This window comes from Mustela nivalis (assembly GCF_964662115.1).
Source record: "Mustela nivalis genome assembly, chromosome: Y".
NCBI lineage: Eukaryota > Metazoa > Chordata > Mammalia > Carnivora > Mustelidae > Mustela > Mustela nivalis.
The window spans coordinates 27,897,312-27,920,078 of NC_139041.1; the positions used below are offsets into that span (position 1 = coordinate 27,897,312).

The 22,767-nt window shown below is 55.1% G+C and overlaps 1 protein-coding gene across 1 annotated transcript in view; it reads right to left on the bottom strand.

The window, feature by feature from the left end:
• LOC309856936 (uncharacterized protein) overlaps nucleotides 1-22,767 on the bottom strand; it is a gene marked incomplete at its 3' end in the record, with an annotated part of 87,491 nt that overhangs the window by 46,986 nt on the left and 17,738 nt on the right. Inside the window, exons 7-13 of the mRNA XM_082718743.1 lie at nucleotides 15,304-15,410; nucleotides 13,923-13,986; nucleotides 12,358-13,835; nucleotides 11,893-11,970; nucleotides 11,643-11,754; nucleotides 11,397-11,542; nucleotides 11,218-11,302 (exon numbers count right to left, since the gene is read on the bottom strand). Coding sequence (XP_082574869.1) covers nucleotides 11,218-11,302; nucleotides 11,397-11,542; nucleotides 11,643-11,754; nucleotides 11,893-11,970; nucleotides 12,358-13,835; nucleotides 13,923-13,986; nucleotides 15,304-15,410 — 2,070 coding nt within the window. The remainder of the gene's footprint in view (nucleotides 1-11,217; nucleotides 11,303-11,396; nucleotides 11,543-11,642; nucleotides 11,755-11,892; nucleotides 11,971-12,357; nucleotides 13,836-13,922; nucleotides 13,987-15,303; nucleotides 15,411-22,767) is intronic.

The following is a 22,767-nucleotide window of genomic DNA, read 5'->3' on the forward strand; positions in this document are numbered from 1 at the left end:
ATGCAATCTCAGCCCCACAAATGGACACAGAAGTGCACATGGAAACATACACCCACAACACACACCAAAGCTCTCCAGCACAACTTATACATAGAAGGCCCCAGAGAAACACACACACTCAAGCACCACGTGCACACGTTGCTTACAGAAGAGGAGATGCACAATGAACACACATGGTCAATGGCATAGAAGCAACTCCCATTGCCCCTCACACACACACTCACACTCAGACACACACACAGATATACACACAGACGCCATCCAAATCCAAAGACGGCCACACACATTCACCCTTTTGCCAACACCGAGGTCTTCACATGTGACAATGTAAATACATGCACCTGTGCCCATGGAACACACACACAAGCACGCACTCACACACACAGAGTCTCCACACCACGGAATACATGGGTGGTGACACCTACACACACAGATACACCTACTAAACCACAATAACCACTAGGACGAAAGCCCTCAACACACAAGAATAATTTGTGAGCACACAAGGTAATGCATACAAAACACTCCCTGGCAAGCTCTATGGCACACAGCCATATATGTGTACCCTGCAGGGTCACACACGGCAGTGCCTGAAATGGCATACACACAAAGCACACACGAATCAACTCACCCAGGCATGCCGAATACAGTGTGCATGCAAGCACACCTGTAGGTGTGCCTTGAATCACACACATGTGCAACAAACACATGATGCCGGCTCGCAGGCATGACACTCGGCCATCCAAAAACACAGTCCTGCTCCTAGAATCATACAACCAAGAGATAGACACCTACAAGCCGCCGTGCAACACACACACGTTCACACACATCCCAAACAGTCACAGGTGTACACCTGATACCTACACACACACATGAGGCAAGCACATGTGCCCACACTCAGAGAGAAACCTACAGACTCACACGCCGGCATGCACATGCAGCATATGTGAACACACCTGGCCCCTATGTGCATGCAGTCACACGAAGCCTCACAACACTTTCACCCATGGGGGTTCAAACACACAGACACAGAGCATAAACATACAGTGTCTCCAAGTAGCAGGCCCCCACACTTAACACACACGGTCACATGAAACACACACATACAGAGCACTGACACACACATGATGTCCTGCACACAGGGGAGCAAAAGAGGACACACAATTCCACACACACACGTGCAGATCCATACACAAATAGTCCTCGACTCAGAATAATACATAGGAGGCCATAGGTGCTTCCACATGTCTGTGCGCACAACCCCACACATGATCTCTGAAATAAAGTCATGGAGATCGCAAAGGGCCCCCACACAAAGACACACACACACACACACACACACACACACACACACAGTCTCTCAACACTGAGGCGTGAATGGGGCAACACATATCCACACTCACATTTCTTCTAAAAACAGTGGAACATGGAACACACATGTGTTCATGCCAACACAAGGACACACTACACGCACCCACACATTCTATAGGAACCTTAGGCATGGAGATGGCACATGCACGCACAGATGCACAAACACACACACGCACACACTCACAGAGTCTCTTGACAACAAGGCGTGACTGTGGCAACACATATATACACTCAAAACGCAGACAGATAGGTGCTTGTAAACACAACGCACACAAACACACACACACACACATCAGAGCTCTCGCAGAGCATCTCTGTCACAAACTTATACATATGGTGCCAATTCAAATAACATATACAGGTGTGACAGTCTCTCATACTCACACACTCAAAAGATCACATCCAAACACTCTGGCAGACAGGCATACACAACTGACCGCAGCACATCAGAGCATGCACACACACACACACACACATACATCCCTGAGGGTAGGAAAGAAAGTAAGCAAAACCCGTGTTCTGCATTGTAGAAGAACACACATGTACACTAGCGTGCACACACACCGAAGCACACATGTGTGCTGTCATAAGAACCCACTGTACATAATCATACAGACTTGTGCATATCGATCTGAGGCATGCACACCGTCCCTTGCATGCAGATACATAGGCACTTGCAAAACCTCATACGGGACACACACAATTCACACAAGGTCTCCAGCACGGGCATACGCATTTGGCCTCACCATAAACATCCTACACGTGTATGCTCCAAAACACTAACACGTATACCCGCCACATCACCGCCTCCAGCCCACAGGCATATACAACTGACCATGACACATCTGAGCATGCACACATACACATAGCCCTGAGGGTACAGAAACATGTAAGAAAAACCCATGATCTGCATCATACAGGAACACACTCGTAGCCACTCCAACACACACACATACAAATGCACAGTATTATGCCTATACAATCACACCGAGCACACTACACAAACTACACCATCACACACATGGAGCACACTCAGGCATATAACCATGCCCTCCCAAAAACACAAATGCTTGCAAGCACATGCACCCACAGACATCAGTTACGAGGAATCCGGCACAGGCATATACAGTTGACCCTGCTCCAAATAGAATGATGCCCATGGTACAAAAATGTCCACAGAATAGGACACACTGGCATTCTCACCTATCCAAAACACACACAACCCTTGGTTTTGCACTGGACCTGACCAAGAGCATGCATGGCATTGCAACTCAGCAATGCAGGGCACAGTTCCAGGTTCAAGGGCAACAGAAAAAGCTCCCAAAGCCATGTGAATAGGGTGGTACGAGGAGCCCAGGGGACCCCAGGGACCCGCTCGGGAGCACCTTACCCCTCCTGTGTGCCCCGCTCTACAGAACAAGACTTCCCAAGAGAGCCCCACCTCTCCCCATCCTCTGCCAGATCCTGCTTGGAAGGGTGGGTTCTCTCCGCAGGACAAGAACGGCTGCGCCCTGCCACCTTGCTCTCCGTCACCCCCACCCATGGAATCCAACAGGATGGGGGCTGGAGGGTCCCACCAGGCTTATTGCCTCCTTGCCATTTCCTGTGCCCCCAATATAAAACCACACGTGGACACAAGGTGCTTTGTAACTTGTTTATGGCCCTTCTCCCTGACCCTGCAGCTAGGGGCAGGATCCTCTCTAGCGCTGCCTCTGCTGATCCTTGTCCCTTTGGCTGTCCCGTGCAGGCTGAGCACCACGGAGACGAGCCCATCCATGTCTCTCAACGGTGGAGGCCTCATCAGATTCTTCTTGGTGGTGCAACGTGGATGCTCTGTGATGTCCACTTCCACACAGCTGCCATGCCTTGACACACACACACACACACACACACACACACACACACACAGAAACATGAAAATACACACAAAAGTCTTAGCTATTTGTGAAAATGTATGATGGCAGGGATAGTGAACGTGATGTTGTGAGCATGCCTTGTCCTCGTGGGATCCCAGTTCCTCCACAGCCAGGGCCCCGTGACCCTGCTTGGGATGGCCTGGGACCATTCCCAAGGACGTGTGAACGGCTGTGGGAGGACACGCGGTGATCAGGCATGTGGACAGCTGTCAGGGAGTCGTGGTCCAAGAGTGGGCTGGGACAAGGAGCCCGACTCCCAAAGACAGGCAGGCCATCACGAACTGAATGAGTGGCAGGAGGACCGAGAGAGGGGCCGACAGCCATGGGAGACACTTCAGGAAAATGGGTTGGGGGAGCCTTGCTTGTCCGGATTGGCCAGGGTTTTCCGAAGGACAGCATGGCGGGCATGAACCTGCTGGACTAGACCCTGTTGTCCATTCCCTATGGGAGTCTAATTGCTTATTGCCTCTCATTAACTTACACAGACCCTGTGTGTGCGCTCTGAGTTCCCCCAGGCTCAATTCCCACGCTGCCACCTGCTCCATGGGTCCACGCTCCTCTGAGCCTCAGTTCCCCGCCACTGTCCCCTGGCACCCCACCCCACAGGGCTCTGGACCCAGCCCTCCTGGCTCCTTACCGACAGGTCGTCCTCTCAGCTCATTCCCATAGGCCGCCTTCCTGCCTCGGGAAGTACTGCAAAGGATTGGGCCACAGGTCCTCGATGATGATCTGGTAGGGGACAAAAGGTCAGCTGAGCACGGGGCCCCCGACCCCGTTCCCCAGCAGCCGGGACTCCAGCATCTGCGCTGCTGACGAAGGCTGCGGGGGCCTCACTCCGGTGATCCTGTTGGACCCTGGGCAGCTGGGGTCACACAACCAGGCGAAGAAGTTCAGGCCGCTGGGGTCTTGCTTGTGGCTGGCAGCACAACGTTCATAATCCCAGAACCACTGGACTGGAGTGCAACAGGTCTCCCTATATCCTGTGCGATGAGGAAACCTAAGGGAGGCTGTCCGAGGCCTAGGACCCAACCCGCTCTCCCTCTCAACCGACGACCTCTCCCCCTTCCTGTGCCAAATCCCTGCACTGCCCCGAGGACCCCGCACTCCTCCCTTTCCAACCCCGGGCCCTCATGCCCGGCAGCCCTCCACCAGCTCCTCTGAACCTCAAGCCCACACCTACCGCCGATGCTAAGGTGATACTCCTTAACGATCACGTCGTTCTGAGAGTAGGGGTTGCTCCCAAAGTAAAACATCAACCTGCAGCGGTACTTGGAATGACCCAGTTCCTCCACCTGCCGCAGGAAAGCAAGAGGAGGGGGACGGGGAGGGGTCGTTGACCCTAGGTGTTCTGCGTGACTGACTGACCGCAACTCTCAGCAACTCAACCCCACCCACTCCAGCTCAAACCCCACTCCCAACGCACCACCGTTGACCTCGGGCTCCAGGGCTAACCTCTAAATTGGTCATGTAGCTGAGCATGTCTGTGTCCTGGTCACATATCACAGCTGATAACTGGGGGTGATTCAGGATCTGCCTTGGGTCAAGGAGCCTCGACGTCAAGGGCGACAAGAAGAGAACCAGGAACGCCCCGGCCCTTCCCGACTGAGAGCCAGGGACGGAATGCGGCCTGTGCAGAAACAGCAGGCACTGCCCCCTCCCTTACCTCCCCAGCGCTTGCCCTTTCGTCACCCATGCTCTGCCGTGGGGCATCGCAGGGCTTCAAGGATCAACAGGGCTGAGGCTCCCGGGGCCCAAGAGGGCAAGGCCAAGAGCCCGCCCGCTCTCCCTGCCTCCGTCCTCTCTGGTTAGTGCCCGTGCTCGGCTGGGCCAGGAGGCTAGGAGGCAGTCAGTCACCACTCTGGATGTCTGGATGGGCTCGGTCCCCCTCACGGCCCCGTTTGCCTGTGTGCTCACCCGAGGCCCTGGGCCCTTGAGGGACCTTCTGTGCCCACAAGGGGGCTGCTCCGCTCGCTTGCAGCATGGCTGCACACCCAGGGTCCCGAGCAAGGGCCTGGCAGAGTCAGCCACACAGGGAGGAAAGGGGTAGGGTGGGAGGAAGGAGACAGAGAGACAGAGACACCCAAACCCTGACAACAGACGTAGATGGAGGGCTGGGAGGGTTGAGAGAGAGAGAACAAGCGAGCGAGCGCCAGTGGGGGACATGGAGAGGGAGAGGCAGGGATGGAGGAAACGTGTCTGTGAGCACCTGGGCCAGGGGCTTCGACCTGCTTCAGGAGGGCCTGTGGAGACAGAGTTTATAGCACCCGGCGCAGCCTGTCTAGGGTCCCGGGGCCCGCTGAAATCAGGCAGCCTGATGACTGACTCTCAATGAGTGCAAGCGCAGCACAGAACCCTAGGTCTCCCGGGAACTCGGCAACCATACACGGTTTGAAGGACACGGAATGAGGCAGGCAGCCTCTCCATCTGCCCCATTTACCCCCCAAATCCTTTCCTTCCAACATGTGCTCTGAGCCAAGTGGGCTGGGCTTCACTAGGAGTCAAGAGTGTTGACCCGGGTTCCGGGACCGCAGAGGCGTGTGGGGGTGCTGCAGCCCCAAAGCACTGGTCCGGAGCTTCCACTCACAGAGGACTCCACAGGTCTCAGGCTCTGCCTTTCCCGCCAACGCGCACTCCCCGCACCCACCTCCTCCGGGACCACCCACTGCTGGACCCCAGCCCCCTAGGCAGTGCAGAAGAAGGGTAGGCCCAGGGTTGGGGGATTTGCGCCCCCTGCTGGCCCAGCGGCCTACTGCTGGCAGGTGCCCATTGCTGGAAGGGTGGGGTCCATGGTTGGGGGAGCCCGGCCCAGCTTCGCAGTTCTCTAGCCCTGGCTCAGGCTCAGGCTCTGCTCCCTGCTGCCCTGCTCCCACTGTCCTCCCCAGGGGCCAACACCCAGCCAGCGCGAAAAAGGAAGGATACGGCACGTGCCCAGAAGCCAGGGATGCCCTGGATGATGGCCCTCCTTCGAGCCAGGTGACCACTCCGCTTCTGATTCATCCTGCGCTTGAGCCGCAGGTAGGCCCTGGTGGCTTGGACATCCACAGAGCGGAGCGCTTCCTGAACCACCTGCAGCGCGGCAAGTGCGGCCCCGGCTGTGTCGGGCCGCGGCACCGGCTCTCCTGCGACAGCTCCTTCGGCTTCTGGACCCGCTCCGCTTGCGCCACCTCCTCGTCTTCCACCGCCAGCACCTCCTCGTCTTGCGCCGCGAGCACCTCCTCGTCTTGCGCCGCCAGCACCTCCTCGTCTTCCACCGCCACCACCTCCACCTCCGCCACGATATCCTGCACCACGAGCACCAACACCTGGCCCGCGCCGGCCTCCTCTGGGCCACGCGGGGCCTCAGCTTCCCGCACAGCCGCGGCCACCGGCCCGGCTGCCTCCAGGGCCAGATGCGCCCCCGCGTGCCCGCAGGACCCGGTCTCCCTGAGGGCCCCCGCCTCCTCACCGCCCCCGTCTGGGACCAAGGTGGTCCCGGATTCTGGGGCAGCCCCGCCTTCCCCGGACCTCGACTCCCTCTCCATGTGGCCGTGGCCCTGAACCCAGACAGCTGCGGAGGGCAGGCGATGGAGGCGGGACTGGCAGGTTCAGCTCGGACACCCGGGCACGAGGGTGGGCAGCAGCCTCTTATCCGAGTGCGCGGGTCTGGGGCACGCATGTGCGCAGGGCCTCCGTGCATCCGGGGCCGGGGCTGAGTCGGCGGGACACGGCGTGCTAGCTGGGAGTCACGCATGCGGCCCGGGAGGGATACAGACTGTGATCCCTGCGCAGAACGCTGGTTGCTCCGAGGTCTAACCAGCGATGGGGCAGTGGGCGTGGTCACCACCAGCCTTGTCCCTGGCAGGCCCCAGAGCTAGCCAGGAAGCCTGCCCTTGCCGCGCCACCACGGTGGCCTCCGCGCCTCTCAACCCCTCTCGTTTTTTTTTTTCAGAGACACATATCAGGCCTTCCCCACAAGTGCCCTGGTTATCACAGGCCCACTCGCCCCTTTCTCATCAGTCCGTCCAGGACCCCTCGCCTGTCGCCAGCAATAGAAATCCAGCTGCTGAATCCCGTGTCTGCCCGCCGCCCGGAAGCCTCTCCTGCTCCTTCTCAGCAGAACGGTGGGAAAAGCCCTGGGGGCATCAGCTGGTGCTCCAACTGAGCCACATCACTGTCCTGTAGTTTTCCCCTTGACCTGCCCAGTGGTGGAGGGAGCCAGGAGCCTACCACCAAGGTGCTGGGTGCTGGGACCATCTGCCTCCCGAGCCCACCACCTCCCTCCCGGCTTTCCTTAAAGAAAGACACCGCACACAAAATACTTTCCCTGAAGTAAATTAGCGAAAAGAGCCAAGGACCCTGGCCACCTGGGTGCCCACAGAGCCGCGAAGCAGCCCCAGGGAGGTCTGGGTTGGGACTGGGAAGTATGCTAATGGGCCAGACTTTTAATCCAAAGAGAAACTGCAAATTATCTGACAAAGCCAGTGGCCAAATGCTCCCACTGTGCTTTCCTCTGCCCGACTCCTTTTCCTTTTTCTCTGTGTCTCTTTTCCTCTTTGCTTTCTCCTTCATCACGGACATTCTTGCAAGGGCTCTTGTGTCTTTCTTCTAGCTCTGCTCCTAGTTCTGCCTTAGTCTGTGTCCGCCACTGAGTGGAGTACCAGCCAGGGAGGGGATGGACAAGTGAGCACTGACAGCACACGTGCCCTTTCTCAGATACCACGTGCTTCCGGGCTGAACCACACCTCATAGAGTCCAAGAGCCAACGGCGACGGGGGTACTGTGGCGGGCGGGATAGGACACATGCCGCCTGAGGGGTCAGCAAGGCCTCCTGGGTGACGGCAAGGCCATCAGCCTTGTGGTTGCATCATGGGAGGGCCTCCTTTAAAAGGAATGGGTCAGTGTGTCCTGGTGGGGGATTTTGACCGGAAAGAAGCAGGAGGAACTCCCTTGGCCTTAAGTGCAGGGTGTGTGGTCGCCACAAGTGTCACTCTCTCAATCTGCTTCTCAACACAAACAAACACCCCTGCAGGGAGAAAAATGCATGGCTGTCTATGGGGAGATGAAAAAATGTCTGAGACAGTCCTTGAGGCTGCGCAGACTGCAGAATTCCTGGTACAATCTAAACTGACCAGCATGTGCCTTCCTGCCCAAGCCATTGGAGGAGGCTCCTCCTGGGATTACTGCAGGAAAAGGAGCAAAGCCCTGGAGAGAGAGAAGGCTCCGGTGCTCACAGCGGGAGGGGGATGAAAGGGAGACTTGGAGGAGAGAGAGAGAAGCCCAGAGGAGAAGAAGAGCTGGCGGAATGGGAGGGCAGGGAAGGGAAGGGAAGAGAGGGAAGAGAGGCACAGGGGCAGGTGGGATAGGAGTGTGCCGGGATGGGGAGGGAGAGACAGGCAGGGAGCAGCCAGGAAGGGTTAGGCAGGGCGGGAAGGACGGGTCTGCCTCCAGCTGAATTCATACTTTTCAAGGCGTATAGACCCAGAGGACACATTGCCTGTGAGGAAGGGACCCGCCCCCCAATCGTGGGAAAGCCAAGCAGAGCTAAATCCAGTGGTATCGAGGAGGGCAGCTGTCATGTTTCCCGAAAATATGAGACAGCGACTGAGGAAGTCACGGAGGAAGAGAGGGTGGAAACAGTCAGGGAGTACACAGGCACCAAGTAGTGCAATTGTGGACTGCCCTGTGTCAGTAATGGGGCTGCTCAGTAATGGGGCTTCATGGCACTGGAGTACGATGTGGACGACAGCAGAACGAGCAGGTTTTGAAAAGCTGGCCACATCTATGCTACGAACGAGAGACTGGCCTTTTAGTCCCAAAGTCACAAAGAATTTGAAAGTGGGAGGAGCAAGGCTAAGACCTCAGAAGATGGACTCTGCCCTACATGTCGAAGCAGCCTGCGTGCACTTGGCCCTTAGCCAGGGGAGCATGCTGCATGGGGAGTTGGTGAGGACTAGGTGTGCCCTCTGGAGACATTTCCCTTTTGGTGCTCTAACCGGATAGGGGGTATTGGGCACTTTCCTTCAGACCCTAGGGAAGAAGGCATATCAGCCTCAGGGACAGCATGAGTCAGACAGCACACGGGTAGGTGTCCTGGGTCTCGCATTCAGCTATACACTGCCCTCTCCTCTACGGACCATCTGGGGGACACCAACCCAAAATCCTAGGGAAGCCATGAACTGGGGATCATGGGGCATCTTGGGGTTGCCTATCCGTGAGCTTGAATCTCTGGACATGTGAATGTGTGACTTTTGAGTGCCTGGGATGGTGAGAGAGTGTGTGCACATCAGGACATGAGAGTGACCGAATCACCGTGTGTTGGGTGCGGGGTGTTGGCTTTGCTCCTGAGTGTATGCGTCGGGGTATGTGAGTGGCTAAATATTCTGAGGCTTAGGGCGGTTTGAAACCGATGGTGTCCGTGTGTGTGTGTGTGTGTGTGTGTGTGTGTGACACACACTCTCCCTGGCATTCATTCTTCCGTCCAGCCACGTGGGCCAGAATGACAGTGTCATCTTTCCTACCTTCCCTCGTCCCACTTTCCCCTCTCCAACAGTCCCTCCACAGGGCCTGGCCCCCACTCGCTCCCGCTGTATCTGGGGCTGAGAGGATGACTGTGTCAGCAAGGGCCTGGGCACGCCTGTTTAGAAGAAAGGAGAGCACTGGCTCTGGGGTTCAAGAGACTAAGGAAACTACCGTCCCACCCTTGCTGTGTCTGAGCCCATCCACCAGGGAGCATCTCTGGAAGAGGGTCATGGCCATCCACCAAAACTTGACACTGGACATGTCTGGCCCTGGCTCGTCCTTCCCTTTCCTTGTCCTCTGTCATTTCCCCAGGGAAGACATGAGCCCTTTCAGTCAGATGGCCTTTCGCTCATCTCCTCTCCCCGCCCACCTCCACCATCCCCGGGGGAAGGACCTCCGCCACGCTGGGATGCAGTCCCAGAGCTTGTGTGACCTAGACCTCGGGGCAAGCATGCAGATTCCCTTCCACGGATAAGGATGCCCAGGCTGCGTGGTAAGCATGGACGGGAATCCCATGAGCTCCGGCACCCCACCTGCCCCTTTCCATGAAGAAGACCATGTGCGAGCGTACCCACAGTAACACACGTAAGCACGGCTGACATCGCTCTTCCACATTTTAATAAATTCACAGGGAGCCTCTGTCGGCCCTGGGTTTCTCCCCGACACCAGGCTCGAGGGGGTCCCTGCTCGAGGGCCCAAGCTGATCATTCGGCTCCCTCTGAAAGGTCCTGGACTCTTTCCGGTCAAGCGCAAGGCTCTTGCGTATTCACCTCAACATGCTGAATTTCCTGGGAGAGACGGATACACAGACACACAGACACACAGGCACACATGAGGAGGCCGGTGAGTATCCTCTATGGGCCATACACAGGTTTGCTAGAGGGTTCAAGACCCTTTCGGGGATCGGAGGTCATTCTGCCCTGCCCTGCCCCTCTCCCCGGGCCTTGATGGCGATCGCCTGACATGTCCTCCAACCACGTAGCAAATCTCTCTGTGCAAGCTGGCCAGTGTTCTCTGGATGACTGCGGTGGGCACAGGAGATTGCCCTGGGAGATGGCTGGGAAAACTCTACCGATGAACACAGAAAGCTAACGGGGTGACGCATGAGCCTTCACACCAGGGAACCCAGACATCTGTGCCAAGGGTGGCAAGAGGCACTGAGGCGGGCTCAAAGCTGAGGCGGTGCTCAAAGCTGAGGCGCCTGCTTCTCCAGCTCTGCTTGTTGGTGTGTCCTGACCCGCGTGCCTCAAGCTCCCCAGGCAGAACCAGTTTGAAACCGCACTCCCTGACTCATGCTGATGCCCTTTGCACACGGGGTCACTGCCTCCGTGTGCCTCAGCGTTCCGCTGAGCCGCCGTTTCCTCATCTGAGACGCCCAGGTCCCACGGAGGCCTACGGAGCATTTTCAGCACCCACGTACCGGGAGTCTCACCTGCCCTCCTCTCAGTTCCCTCGGCTGGGGCCTTCTTCCTCACGTAGTACTGCAGGGGATTGGGCCACAGGTCGTCCATGACGATCTGGCAGGGGAAACGGGGCGGGGCTCAGAGGCCCATCCCAATCCGCTGGGGAACTCAGCCAGGTTCACGTGCGCGGTCTGTCCCCAGGACCCACCTCAGCTATCCTGCTAGACCCGGCAAAGCTGTGGTCAGAGAGCCAGTTGAAGAAGTTTAGGTTGCTGTTGTGGTGTCTGCGGCTACGGGCCTCCCGTTCATAACAGGGGTGCCACTGGATGGGAGTGGAATGAGACGGCTCGTACCCTGCAGGAAGGTGGGTACGTGCAAAGGCGCTGCCTAATGCATCAGGTGCGACCCTGCCGCCTCCACCTGCTGCCACCCCTCCACGCAGAGGCCCCCTTACCAGCAGCCCTGAGGACATACTCCTTCTCAACGACTTCATTGCGGAAGTAGGAGTTCTTGCGAAAGAAGAGCAGGACCCTGCGGCGATCACGGGGAGACCCGAGTTCCTCCACCTGCCGGGCGGCAAAGTGGGGAGGAGGGTTGAAATGTCTGTCCAGCAGACCCTTCCCCTCCTGGCCTTGGGGAGAAATCGCTTCCGTTATCCCCTCTTCTCCCATTCCCCAGGCTGGCCTCCATCTCCCGGGCCAGACCTGCAAATCCGTCATGGAGCCAAGTATGCCTTCATCTTGCTCACTGAGCATGGCTGACAGCTGCGGGTGGTTCCCAAACTGCTTCGGGTCAAGGACTCTCCAGGGCTGTAGAAGAAAGCGCTACAACAACGGAGCACGTCTGCACAGCAAGTGCAGCCTTGGGTCCCTACCGCTGGGACCCACTCCCTCCTCACAGATTGTGTCAAGGCCCCCTGCGCCCCCGCACGGCCCGCTGCATTCGTTAAGTCAGGTGGTTCCCTGCTGGGCGCTCACAGAGAAAGCTGGACCCACGGCCCCGTCCCCGGCACATCGAGGACAACCTGCGGCCCCACCGGGCACCCCCACCCGTTAGCAGGAATTCGAAACCGCCCCGATCACCGAGGCGTGAGACGGGGCCCCTGCCACAGGAGTCTGCTGCACTAGCCCGGCCACATCGGGGTCCCTCCACGAAGGTAGCAAGGATACAGCCTTGGCCCAGAAGCCAGGGATGCCCCGGATGAGGGCGCTTCGGTGGTCCAGGTGACTCCGCCGCCTCTGCCACAACCTGAGCTTGAGCCCAGAGCAGGCCCCGCTGGCGTCTTTGTGCAGGGGCTCCAGCTCTGACTGCAGGGCCGCGAGAGCCTGGAGCAGGGACGGGGCCGGACCTGGCCGTGCCTCTGGCTGTTCTTCCCCTTCCCGCTTCTCCTGCTGCTCCTGCGCGTCTCCCTCCTTCTGGCTCCCCTCCCAGGCCTCTTCCCTCCTGTCTGCCTTCTCCTCCTCCTGCACAGGTACCTCTGCAACCTCATCCTCAACAGCCTCCTCATCCTCCTCCTGCCCCTCCTCTTCCTCAGCCTTTTCAGGCTCCTGCACCTGCTCCTCTTCCTCAGTCTTCTCTTCCCCCTCAGGCTCCATCTCTTTCTTCTCCACCACCTCCTCCTCCTCAACATCCTCAACCTCCCTCTCCTTGTCCCTGCCACCCTCGGCCTGCTCAGCCTCTTCGGCTTCCTCCTCAGCCTCCTGCCACTCCTGCTCTTCTGCCACCTCTTTCTCCATCCCAAGCTCCTCTTCCTCTTCCGTCACCTCCTCAGCTTCTCTAGCCTTCTCCTCTGCCTCCTCTTCCTCCTCCTCTGGCTCCTCTGGCTCCTCTCCCTCCTCTGTCCCCTTCTCCTCAGCCGCCTCCTCTGTGGGCTTCACGTCCTCCGTCTCCTCCTCAGGCGCCCCCTCCTCAGGCCCCAGCTCCCCTTCTTCCTCCGCTTCTTCCCACGCACCAGTCTCCTCAGCCTCCTCTTCCTCCCCATCCTCCTGCCCGTTCTCCTCAGCCTCCTCCTCGGACTCCTCGGACTCCTCCGTCTCGTCGTCGTCCTCCTCGGTCTCCTCTCCCTCCTCAGCCTCCCCGTCTTCCTCAGCCTCACTCTCAACCTCCCTAGCCTCGTGGTCATCGTCCTCCTCCTCCTCAGTCTCCCCGGGGTCCTCCGCCACGCCGACCACCACAAGTTGCCACACCAACATTAGGTCATCCCCGACGAGCACAAGCTCCACCGCCAGGATGGCGCCCTCTCTCTCCCAACGGCCTTCCTCTTGCTGCCCAGGCTCTGCCGCCATCCCACCGCCTAGGCCCAGCAGCACCTTCGCCTCTCTTGCGGGGCTGGGGCTATATGTCCACGGACAGCCGCGTCCTGATGGACCCCTCCCTCGACTGAGTTGGTCAGGATTCCGGGGCAGTCCCGTGTCCCACGTGGCGCCCGGCTGGGGCAGCTGCAGGGGAAAGGAGCAGGGGCGGGTGAGCGCGCGGCTCCCGCAGGCGGCCGGGCAGTGGAGCTCTGCGGCCCCGCGAAGGGTGGACGTCCGCCGCCTCCTCCCAGAAGCCAGCGGAGTCTGGGACGCATGCGCACAAGGGCTTCCGGCCAGGAGCCCACGGGGCAGAGGTGGAGGCGGCACGCTTCGGGTCTTGGCGCCCAGGAGGCCTGATCCGCGCCCAGGACAATGGCGGGACCCCCTGCCCCAGGAGCCTCAAGGGGGTGGGCGTGGCCGCCACGGGCCCTGCCCCTCACCCCCTGCAGGAGGCGGCCAGGGAGGCAGCCAGTGCGCCTCCTCCGGGATGGCCTCGGGCTCTACCTAAGGAGCCCCAGGCCCCAGTGCCCACAACTCCTTCCCCTCCATCCCGTCGCCTCCTTTAGCACGCTCTCCGCCCGGTGTTTGTAGCCTGTCAGGGAGAAACTGTCCCTTGCCCTTCCCCCACGCAATCCTCGAAGACTGAGGACAGCGAAGGCACCACCGGGGACCGTGGTCTAGCGTGCGTGGGACTGTCAGCCCAGGCATTGCAGAGCAGTGCCATTCCAGGAGACAGCGGTGGGAAGCTGTCTGCCAGTTTGGGGCACTGTCTGCCAGTGGTTCGGCCACTGTTTCCCCTAGGCCATGTCCTTGTCTGCTCAGGACAAGGGGGACCGTGAGGGCTCAATCCATCGATCCGCCTGTCCTTTCCCCATGCTCTGCTCTCCCTCTTCCCGGGTCTGTCTCGGTGTTTGTGTTCCAGGCGCTGTTTCTCTGCCCACTCTCTGGCCACAGGGTCTCTGGAAGATCGAGGCTTCAGGAAGCAAGATGCAGAAGCCTGTCCCAGAACCTCCTTTCCCATGAATTCAAAGCCCCCTTCCCCTCTGTGACGAGCTACTGTTCACGTGACCAGGGAAAGGGACCCAGCTGGTTGCGCCCGACGCGTGCGTGTGCAAACACACACAGACACACACACACACACACTTACCCAGTGACACGCAGTGTGTTTGGCATGGAGCACGGAGGGAGGCGTGCCTTTCGGGCAGCCAAGGGCATACGGCAAAGGCAACCCGGATGTCCCTCCCCTGAGACGATGTCTGTGCGAACCCTGTGGATGGGCAGTTGGGCATTATGTCTGTGGGCCAGGTGACTACAGGGTGCACCCTATGGAAGGCCGGAGACAAGAAGCTGAGGCTGGCTCCCAGGTGACACAGCACGTAGGCCCGTACCTTCACTTGCAGAGACAGCGTGTCTTCCGTTGCCTTCGGGTGAAGCTTCAAATGCCATGGGGAAGGCGTTCCCAGCCTGTCTGGCCTGCAGAGGAGAACACATCTTCTCTAGCCTTCCCCTGCAGCTCAACAGGTCAGGCCGTGAGCTGAACTTCAGGCTGGGCCATCACGTCCCCAGTGCTGACCCCCACACGTGGAGAGAGGATACCCAAAGTGTGGCTTCGGGCCAACAAGGTAGGCTTGGGGCAACTGGTGTGGAGCCATTGCAAGCCGGTCTCCCCCAGCATTACAGCAACAGACGGGTTTCTTACAACCACATCTCAGTCATCTCAGTCATCAAAGGGCCACATATGCCGCGTCCTGTACACGGAAGTGCCGGTTGTGGTTGCTCTGGCGGTTCTTCAACCTCTATGTGTACCCAGCAGGTCCATACCGATCTTCGGGCCAGCCACCGCTTCTTCTGTACCCTCCCACAGGTCTTCTTCAGCTCCGTCTCCTGAATCCGCGGTGGATGCATGGCTCTGCGCCATGGCTCCACTCCTAGGGTGGCCGGACTAATGTTATCGCAGGGGATTGAGCTGTGCAGAGTTCATGCCGGCTGCATTCTGAGGTGCCAGCGGTGTTCAGTACAGCCGTGGGCTGACAGGCCCATGTGTGTTCAGACCAAGGTTTCTTTGTGTGCCCACAGGTAGAGGTGTATGCAGCTGGATGTGACACCGTGGGGCAAGGGGTAGGAAGGCGTAGCCTTCCATGTACACACAGGTGCACGTGGAAGCATGTGCACCGACCGGCCTATCCGTTCCCGGCCGGAAATCGAAGGGTTTGCCATGGACGGGATTTCATATGCACCCCCACTGCCTTGGACTGTGGTTTCCATCTGTTCAGCCATCATGTGGATGATCTCCACGTCCACTCCCAATCCAGGGAGACATTCATGCAATGACAGGCATCTGGCTTTGCCCTGCTAGGGAAGGAACATGAGAGGGGCCAAAGGACAAGAGGTAAGCATCCTGGCACGGACACATCAAGGGAGGCTCGGTCTCAAGGGCACCTTCCTCGTTTCTGGTCCCCTGTGCCTAGACACATGAACACTGGAAAGCACACACGCATTCTGGGCACCCCATCCCTTGCCTGCGAGGCCACATTTATGAAAGACTGTTGCCCTGGGTCCTGCAGTCCTGTAGCAAGCATCCGTCTCCCAGTAGCTCTGGCCATTAAGCTCCTGAAGTTGGCGGTCCTCTTCAGGAGGGGCTCAACCCTCTTGTGCCATGGACCTGCTTGCCCTGAAGCTGCCCTGAACTCCAGAGAGATGTTCACGAGCCACATCACCTGCATTGCACCCTAAGGCCCTGGGAGGAGACCCGATGTCCTTATGATGTGACCAACAGCTTAAGCCGTTGCTACCTGAGGCATGCTACCTGAGGCATGGGTCCAATCCTAAACACCTCTTTTCAGGGCAGGCGGGGCATCCCCCAGTCAAGGAAGCAGAGCACCTGTTTATGGGAGACACATGGGAGGGGTTTCAGCAGCACCTTCCGGCCTTTCCTCTCCCGTTTAGAGCTCGGCAGGCCCTTCCTAAAAGCCCTGAGGAGTGAGCCGTCGAGGGTTCGAGGCAAAGTGGGTGGGGGGAGCACAGCACATTCTGGGGTCCTCCGGGTCTGGAACCCCACTGGCAGCCCCGCTGCAACCGTCAGCATGCCTGGGACTTCACCTCCATCTTGTCGACACGATGGATCCTAGAGACTGGCCTGGGGGAGCCGTGAGGCTACTCTCCGGCTTAGGCGACAAGGAGACCAGAAGACGTGACGACGGCCTGAGCAGTCTTCCTTTGGCCCGGTGCTAACCAGCACCCTAGAATTCTCCCTGACGGGCTGCATCAGACTTGAGATCCCCAGCGCTGACCAAGAGCAGGCAGACTTATCCATGTTCAGGCCTGAACCGTGAAGCCGGCGCATGGGGCACCTGGGAACACACACGAGCCCACGTGCATGGGGACACACGAGGCCTCGTAACACTTTCAGCCATGGGTGTGCAAACAGACACAAAATGTACATACACACTGTCTCCGGGATGCAGGCATCGATCCACAATTGTCACACACACACAGGGGCACACAAAACACACACACACAGCAAAAACGCACACATGACGGCCTACACACAGGGGAGCAATGAGGACACGCAAGTCCACACACACACACACACGTGCACAAGCATACATACATGTGCCCAGCTAGGAGGAACGCTCAGGCATGCCAAGTCAAACCGCTTCCGCATGCGTGCAACACACACACACACACACACACACACACACACATGATCGTGGACCTGCCCACAGCGGCTCCATTACACACAGCACACTCACGATGCACCCAACACATGGAGCAAACCTGAGTTCCCCCAATATTCCATGGAACTGTCCCCTGTGCTGGGTGGGGTTACCCGCAGGAGGGTCTGGAGTCCACAGGGACCGTGAGGGACCCCCTCCTCTTTTGTCCTCCCGTGATCCTTGGTTTTGCACTGGACCAGACCAAGAGCATGCATGGCATCGCATCTCAGCAATGCAGGGCACAGTTCCAGGAGCAGGGGAACAGAAAAAGCTCTCCAAGCCATGTGAATACGGTGGTACGAGGAGCCCAGGGTCCTCCAGGGCCCCGCTCAGGAGTACCTTACCCCTCCTGTGTGCCCCGCTCTACAGAACAAGACTTCCCAAGAGAGCACCGACTCTTCCTGTCCTCTGCCAGATCCTGCTTGGAAGGGTGGGGTTCTCTCCCCAGGCCAAGTATGGCTGTGCCCTGCCCCCATTCTCTCCATCACCCCACCCATGGAATCTGGGAGCCCTCTGCTGCTCACGGAGCTCCCAGGGGAGTGAGTGGGTCCCATGGTGGAAGCAAACTGGTCACACACAATAACTGAAAGCGAAAGCTGTTTATTAGCACATATCACACAACAGCTAAGACAAGACAGACAACTCTAGCCGTGTGGGCCCAGGGTACTCCCGCCTTATCCCCTTCTCTGGAGCACACCGTTTGGGTGCATCGACCGAGAAGGTGACCGATCCCCTCCCTGGAGCACACCTTTTGGGTGCATCGACCGGGAGGATGATCTGAGCGAGAGTGTCCCAAGAGCACACTCTGACAAGCAGAGGGCCAGTGCTCCTTCTATGCAAGTTCAGTCACTACGTCAAAGGCGCTTGTGGTTAATCTGCGGTTTGTTGTACGTGCGAGGCTGCTCATCTGCTGCTAGTGCGATGTTGCTTGTAGCACATACACCATGTCCCGGTTGTCAATCTGCGGTCAGCTATAACATCCTGTGTGACACCGCCTACTTCATAACAGTTCTTGGAAGCTCTTTGCCTGCCTGGAAGCTCTACAATGGTGGGGTTCATGCTCACAGGACTCCCTCAGTTCCCCTTTCCTTTTCTTTTGAGGCAGGATGGTGGGATTAATTCTTATGATGGTGCTCCCTACTCTCTGTGGGAAGTCCAGGATGTCTTGTTTCGGGGCAGTTTGTCCTGCTGTTCTGGACTCTGTCTCGAACATTCATCCACCAAGTGGAGCCGCGCAAATTGGGCTTCCAGCCTTTTCCAGGCTCGACGCCTTGCTCGAGTGATGCTTCGTCGCGAGCTTTACGTCTGCTTCCCCAAAAATGTCTGCCATCATTATCTGGTCTGCCATAGACATGGCCGGAAGGATCTGGTCCTGTCCAGGTGTAAGAGAGTAACCTACAAACTTATAAAGCATATTTTGAACGCATTGAAAGAGGCATGGCCCGAAAAGAAGTAAGAGCAGTACTAGAACACCCCATGATCTCCACAGATCCTCGAACTTATTCCATATGGTAGTTAGCCAATTTGACTCCCCCAAATTTTTGAGTTGTACCTCTAATGATTGGAACGAGGCGCCACTCTCAGCCAGTTGCTGCAGTATTAACTCCTTATATGTCCTGCTTTGGTTTAACCAGTTGCTCATGGTGATGTTATATGTGGAATCCCAGACAAGGTGGGTCAGACATACTGGGGTAAAACTCTCACAACCGGCCAAATTCATTAGTTGGGCTGTTCCCAGGATCCAATCGATTCTGTCTACTCTTGCCTCCAGTTCCATCAGGCCTGCCTCCAGGGCCTCCGGTCTGTGCAACAACTATCCCTGGGTTTCAAGGATGCCTCTCAGGAGTTTCTGTTGCTCCTTTAAGACTCCTACCAGCCCGGAAGATTGGAGCACTCCAGTTATCCCTGATGCGGCTCCGATTCCACTCATCAGCAAGGAGAACAGAAGCAATGGTACCTGTACAGCTCTTTTCCTCCTGCCAATCGACCTTTTGGTCCCCCACATTGGGAATTCACTTTCCCTGAACACTCCTATTGAACGTTGTTTGACTATGGAGTAATGGTATTATTTTGGCATGAGCACTCACCTTCATCACTAGAATTATTATTACAGCTGCTGTTATAGAACCCTTTCCAGGCATTATAGCATGTCCAGTTCTCTGTCATGCTTTGGAGGGATGTTCTGCTCCAATCAGCTATTAACCCTCCGGCTCCTCCATCCCAGAAGGGAATATTCTTTGCTATTGTACAGTTGTTCCAATCTACTGAGGTGTCATTTGTGTTACCGCAGGGAGAACTTTGGTTTTTGCCATCTATGCAAGGACATTGTATGGGAATGGTAAAGTTCTTTGAGTGGCAAGGAAATAGGAACCACCTGGCACGGTTTTCTTGAAGGCGGCTTGTATTGACCTTCCATAGATTTAATATTGCTCCATCTGGTCTCCAAGGGTCACCAGTGTAATTGCATTTCAATTACCCATACCTTTTTTCCTTATAGCTCAAATATGATAGGGGAAAACCCCAAAAGTTGCCTTGTGTTGATACCCTTTGTTTCCAGATGGTTCTGGAGCAGTGACAGACATATTTCTTGGTATCCAATGATATGTGTAGTTACATTTGTCAACGCCAGACATGCTCCCATAAAGTGTTCCATTAGGTCCAAAGATCGGTTTTGAGATCATGGTTTAGTTGGTAAGAGTGCTAGAAAGGTTAGTAATGCAATACTGCAAAGTTCGTTAGACACAAAAATATTTCTGAAGAAAGCAAAGCTGGCAGTGGAAAGTGCACTTTATGCACAAGCATGAGTTACTGCTAGCAAAGCACATTCATAGCATCTTGGGGGTTTTTGTCCTGTTAAGAGGAGTCTCCACCAATTTGAGGTGTGCTTCCCACAGGATGCTAACCTGCATAACAGGCCAAACGCTCCTGGCCTATCCCATTTTCCTTCCCATTCTTCCCAATTAACCTTGGTTCCTATCACTACCTTGTATCTGTTGTACCAGATAGCTTCATTTTCTATATTCTGCATGCCTAAATTTACCCTATATAGTTCCCTCATGTCTTCTTGACTTCTTCTTTTGAGGAAGCCTAATTCCTGTCTGATGTGAAATTCTTGGGCTCCTCTTTTACAGCTTGTGATTCTAATGACATTGGTTTTTTGGGTGCTACTAAAGGTTGTTCTCCATAAGTTTTGTGGCCTGGTCCTCTGGGTTAGGCACCTCCTTAAAGTTCTTATTAGGGATGAGGATTGGCCCATCAGTTTTTTGTATTACTATAGCACCTTCTCCTTTCCAAAGGATACAGGCAGGACCTTGCCAATTCCCCTTTTGCTTTCCTTGCTGAAGTCTGTAACAACAGAATTTTTTATATCATTAGTTCCCAAGGTGTGACATCCCCTATCCCCCCACCCCCCACCGCCCCTTTGTTTTTTATTGAGCACTCTTAGTGCTAGATCCAGTGCGGCCTGTAATGTCTCTGTTTGCTCTCTGAACTGATTAGTCAGTCTTTTTAATTTCTTATGCTTATTTTTTACTATGGCCTGACTTTGAGGATTCCATGGAATGCCATATGTGTGTTTTATGTTTAAGTATTGACATATTCCCTCCACCTGTCTGGATGTAAAATTTGGCCCATTATCTGAGTGAATCCAGTTTACATTCTATAGTTTGTATAAATTTAATATGGCTATAGCAGTGGCTTTTCCTGATTCTGAGGGCAGGATAAGTGCATGCAAGTATCCTGAGGAGCTGTGACAAGCAGTAAAGACTATCCTTTCTCCATATGAGTACAGTCTATCTGCCACAGTTAGGTAGGAGTCTACAGGGTTGATGCCTCTTATGGGGTTTGCCCCTTTAATGCAATTTGGGCATTGTTTAATTATTTCTTTTGCCACTGTGGTAGGAAGACCATATTTTAATTTTAAATCCTTCCAATTATTATGCCATTTCTCATGTTCTTCCTTTATTTGATTCAGGTTGTCTACCCAGTTGAAAAAGACACCTGTGCTGCCAAACCCTTGTTGTCCCCTTTCTGTATTTTTATCTACTGTGCCTTAAGAGCTCATGAAATAAGGGTAAGACGATTAATTGTGCTATTTTTTGTCCTGATTGTAACGAAATTCCCCTCTTTCCTCCCTTTAGTAACAGAACTTGAATATCACCTCTAAATCCTTGATCAATAATTCCTCCCTGGATTTGTAGACCTTTTGAGCCTAGGGATGATTTTTGGGTTATCCAACCCCAGTATCCTCCTGGGACCTCTATTTTTGTTTCTATGTTTAGTTTTACAATCTCCCTAGGTAATAGAAATAAATCTTTTGGGGTACATAGATCATAGCCTACATCTTCTGGTCTTTTGTCCTTAACATTCTCTCCCTCCACAACAAAAGATACTAATTGGTCTGCTTCTGTGTTTTCAGGTACCCCCTTATGTCCTGGTACCCATCCTATATATCAGTTGTCCTTTTTCATAGCTAATGAAATCATCTCCTTCCATAAACTATCATCTATGGTTTCTGGGTCTGGTCTAGCTCTTAAAACGGAGAAGCAGTACTTGCTATCTGTGATGATGTTAACTTGCGGACCTGAATCTTGAAAGGCCATTTTTATTGCATATTTTTCTGCTTGCTGATTCGATCCTATTATATGTTTTATTCTACTTTTTCCTGTGGAAGTAACATACCCTGCCTTTGTTTGTTGTTCCTTTCTCCCTCCATCTGTATAGAAGACTTCCACACCCTCTAAAGGATCATTACTCTGGTTTGTTAGGACTTCCTTAAACATTAAATCTGCATTTATTAGTTTGACATGGGGAAACCAGTGAAGATAATTTTGTTGGCTGTACCTATTTTCTAAGGTCCCTTTTTCCATGGGGAGTAGAAAAATGGGTTCTACCCCTAACCTGATTTTGCATTCTGTGCAAATATTCTGAATAGCTATGGCCAATTTATCTAAGATAGATTTCCCAATATCCCTCTTTAATGATTGTCTTCCAACCCATAGCATTCGTTTTTTCCCTTGCTCTTCCTGTTATATTCCATAATTTATTTCCTGAGAATCTTTTACAATTTTGCAATAAACCTCTTTTTCTGGTATGTAGTAATGATATCCTTGATTTTCTGCTATCTTTTGTTGGGCATATTTTACTTCCTCTAAAGCCTCTGTTGTCCATTCCCTATGGGAGTCTAATTGCTTATTGCCTCTCATTAACTTACATAAGATTTTATCTTCAATCCTGGTATCATGGAGCTAGCCCAACTGATCTTTCCTAATAGTTTTTGCAGTTGGTTTAAAGTTGATTTTTCTGGGATTTCCAGTTCCCATTTTTGCAATTTCCAGGTTTTAGGTTCTAGTTCATACCCCATCCACTTATATGGGGGAGTTCCCTGTAGTTTTTCCTCTGGGGTCTCAAACCCCCATTGAAGTAGCATGTCTCTAAGATTTTGCACTACCTTTTGATGTTCCCTTTTGCTTAAATCTGATCCTATTAGTATTGATATAATACTATCTCAGGATGTTGTTCTCTCCAGGGCAAGAGAATATCTCTAAGGGTGCCTTGATATATAGCAGGG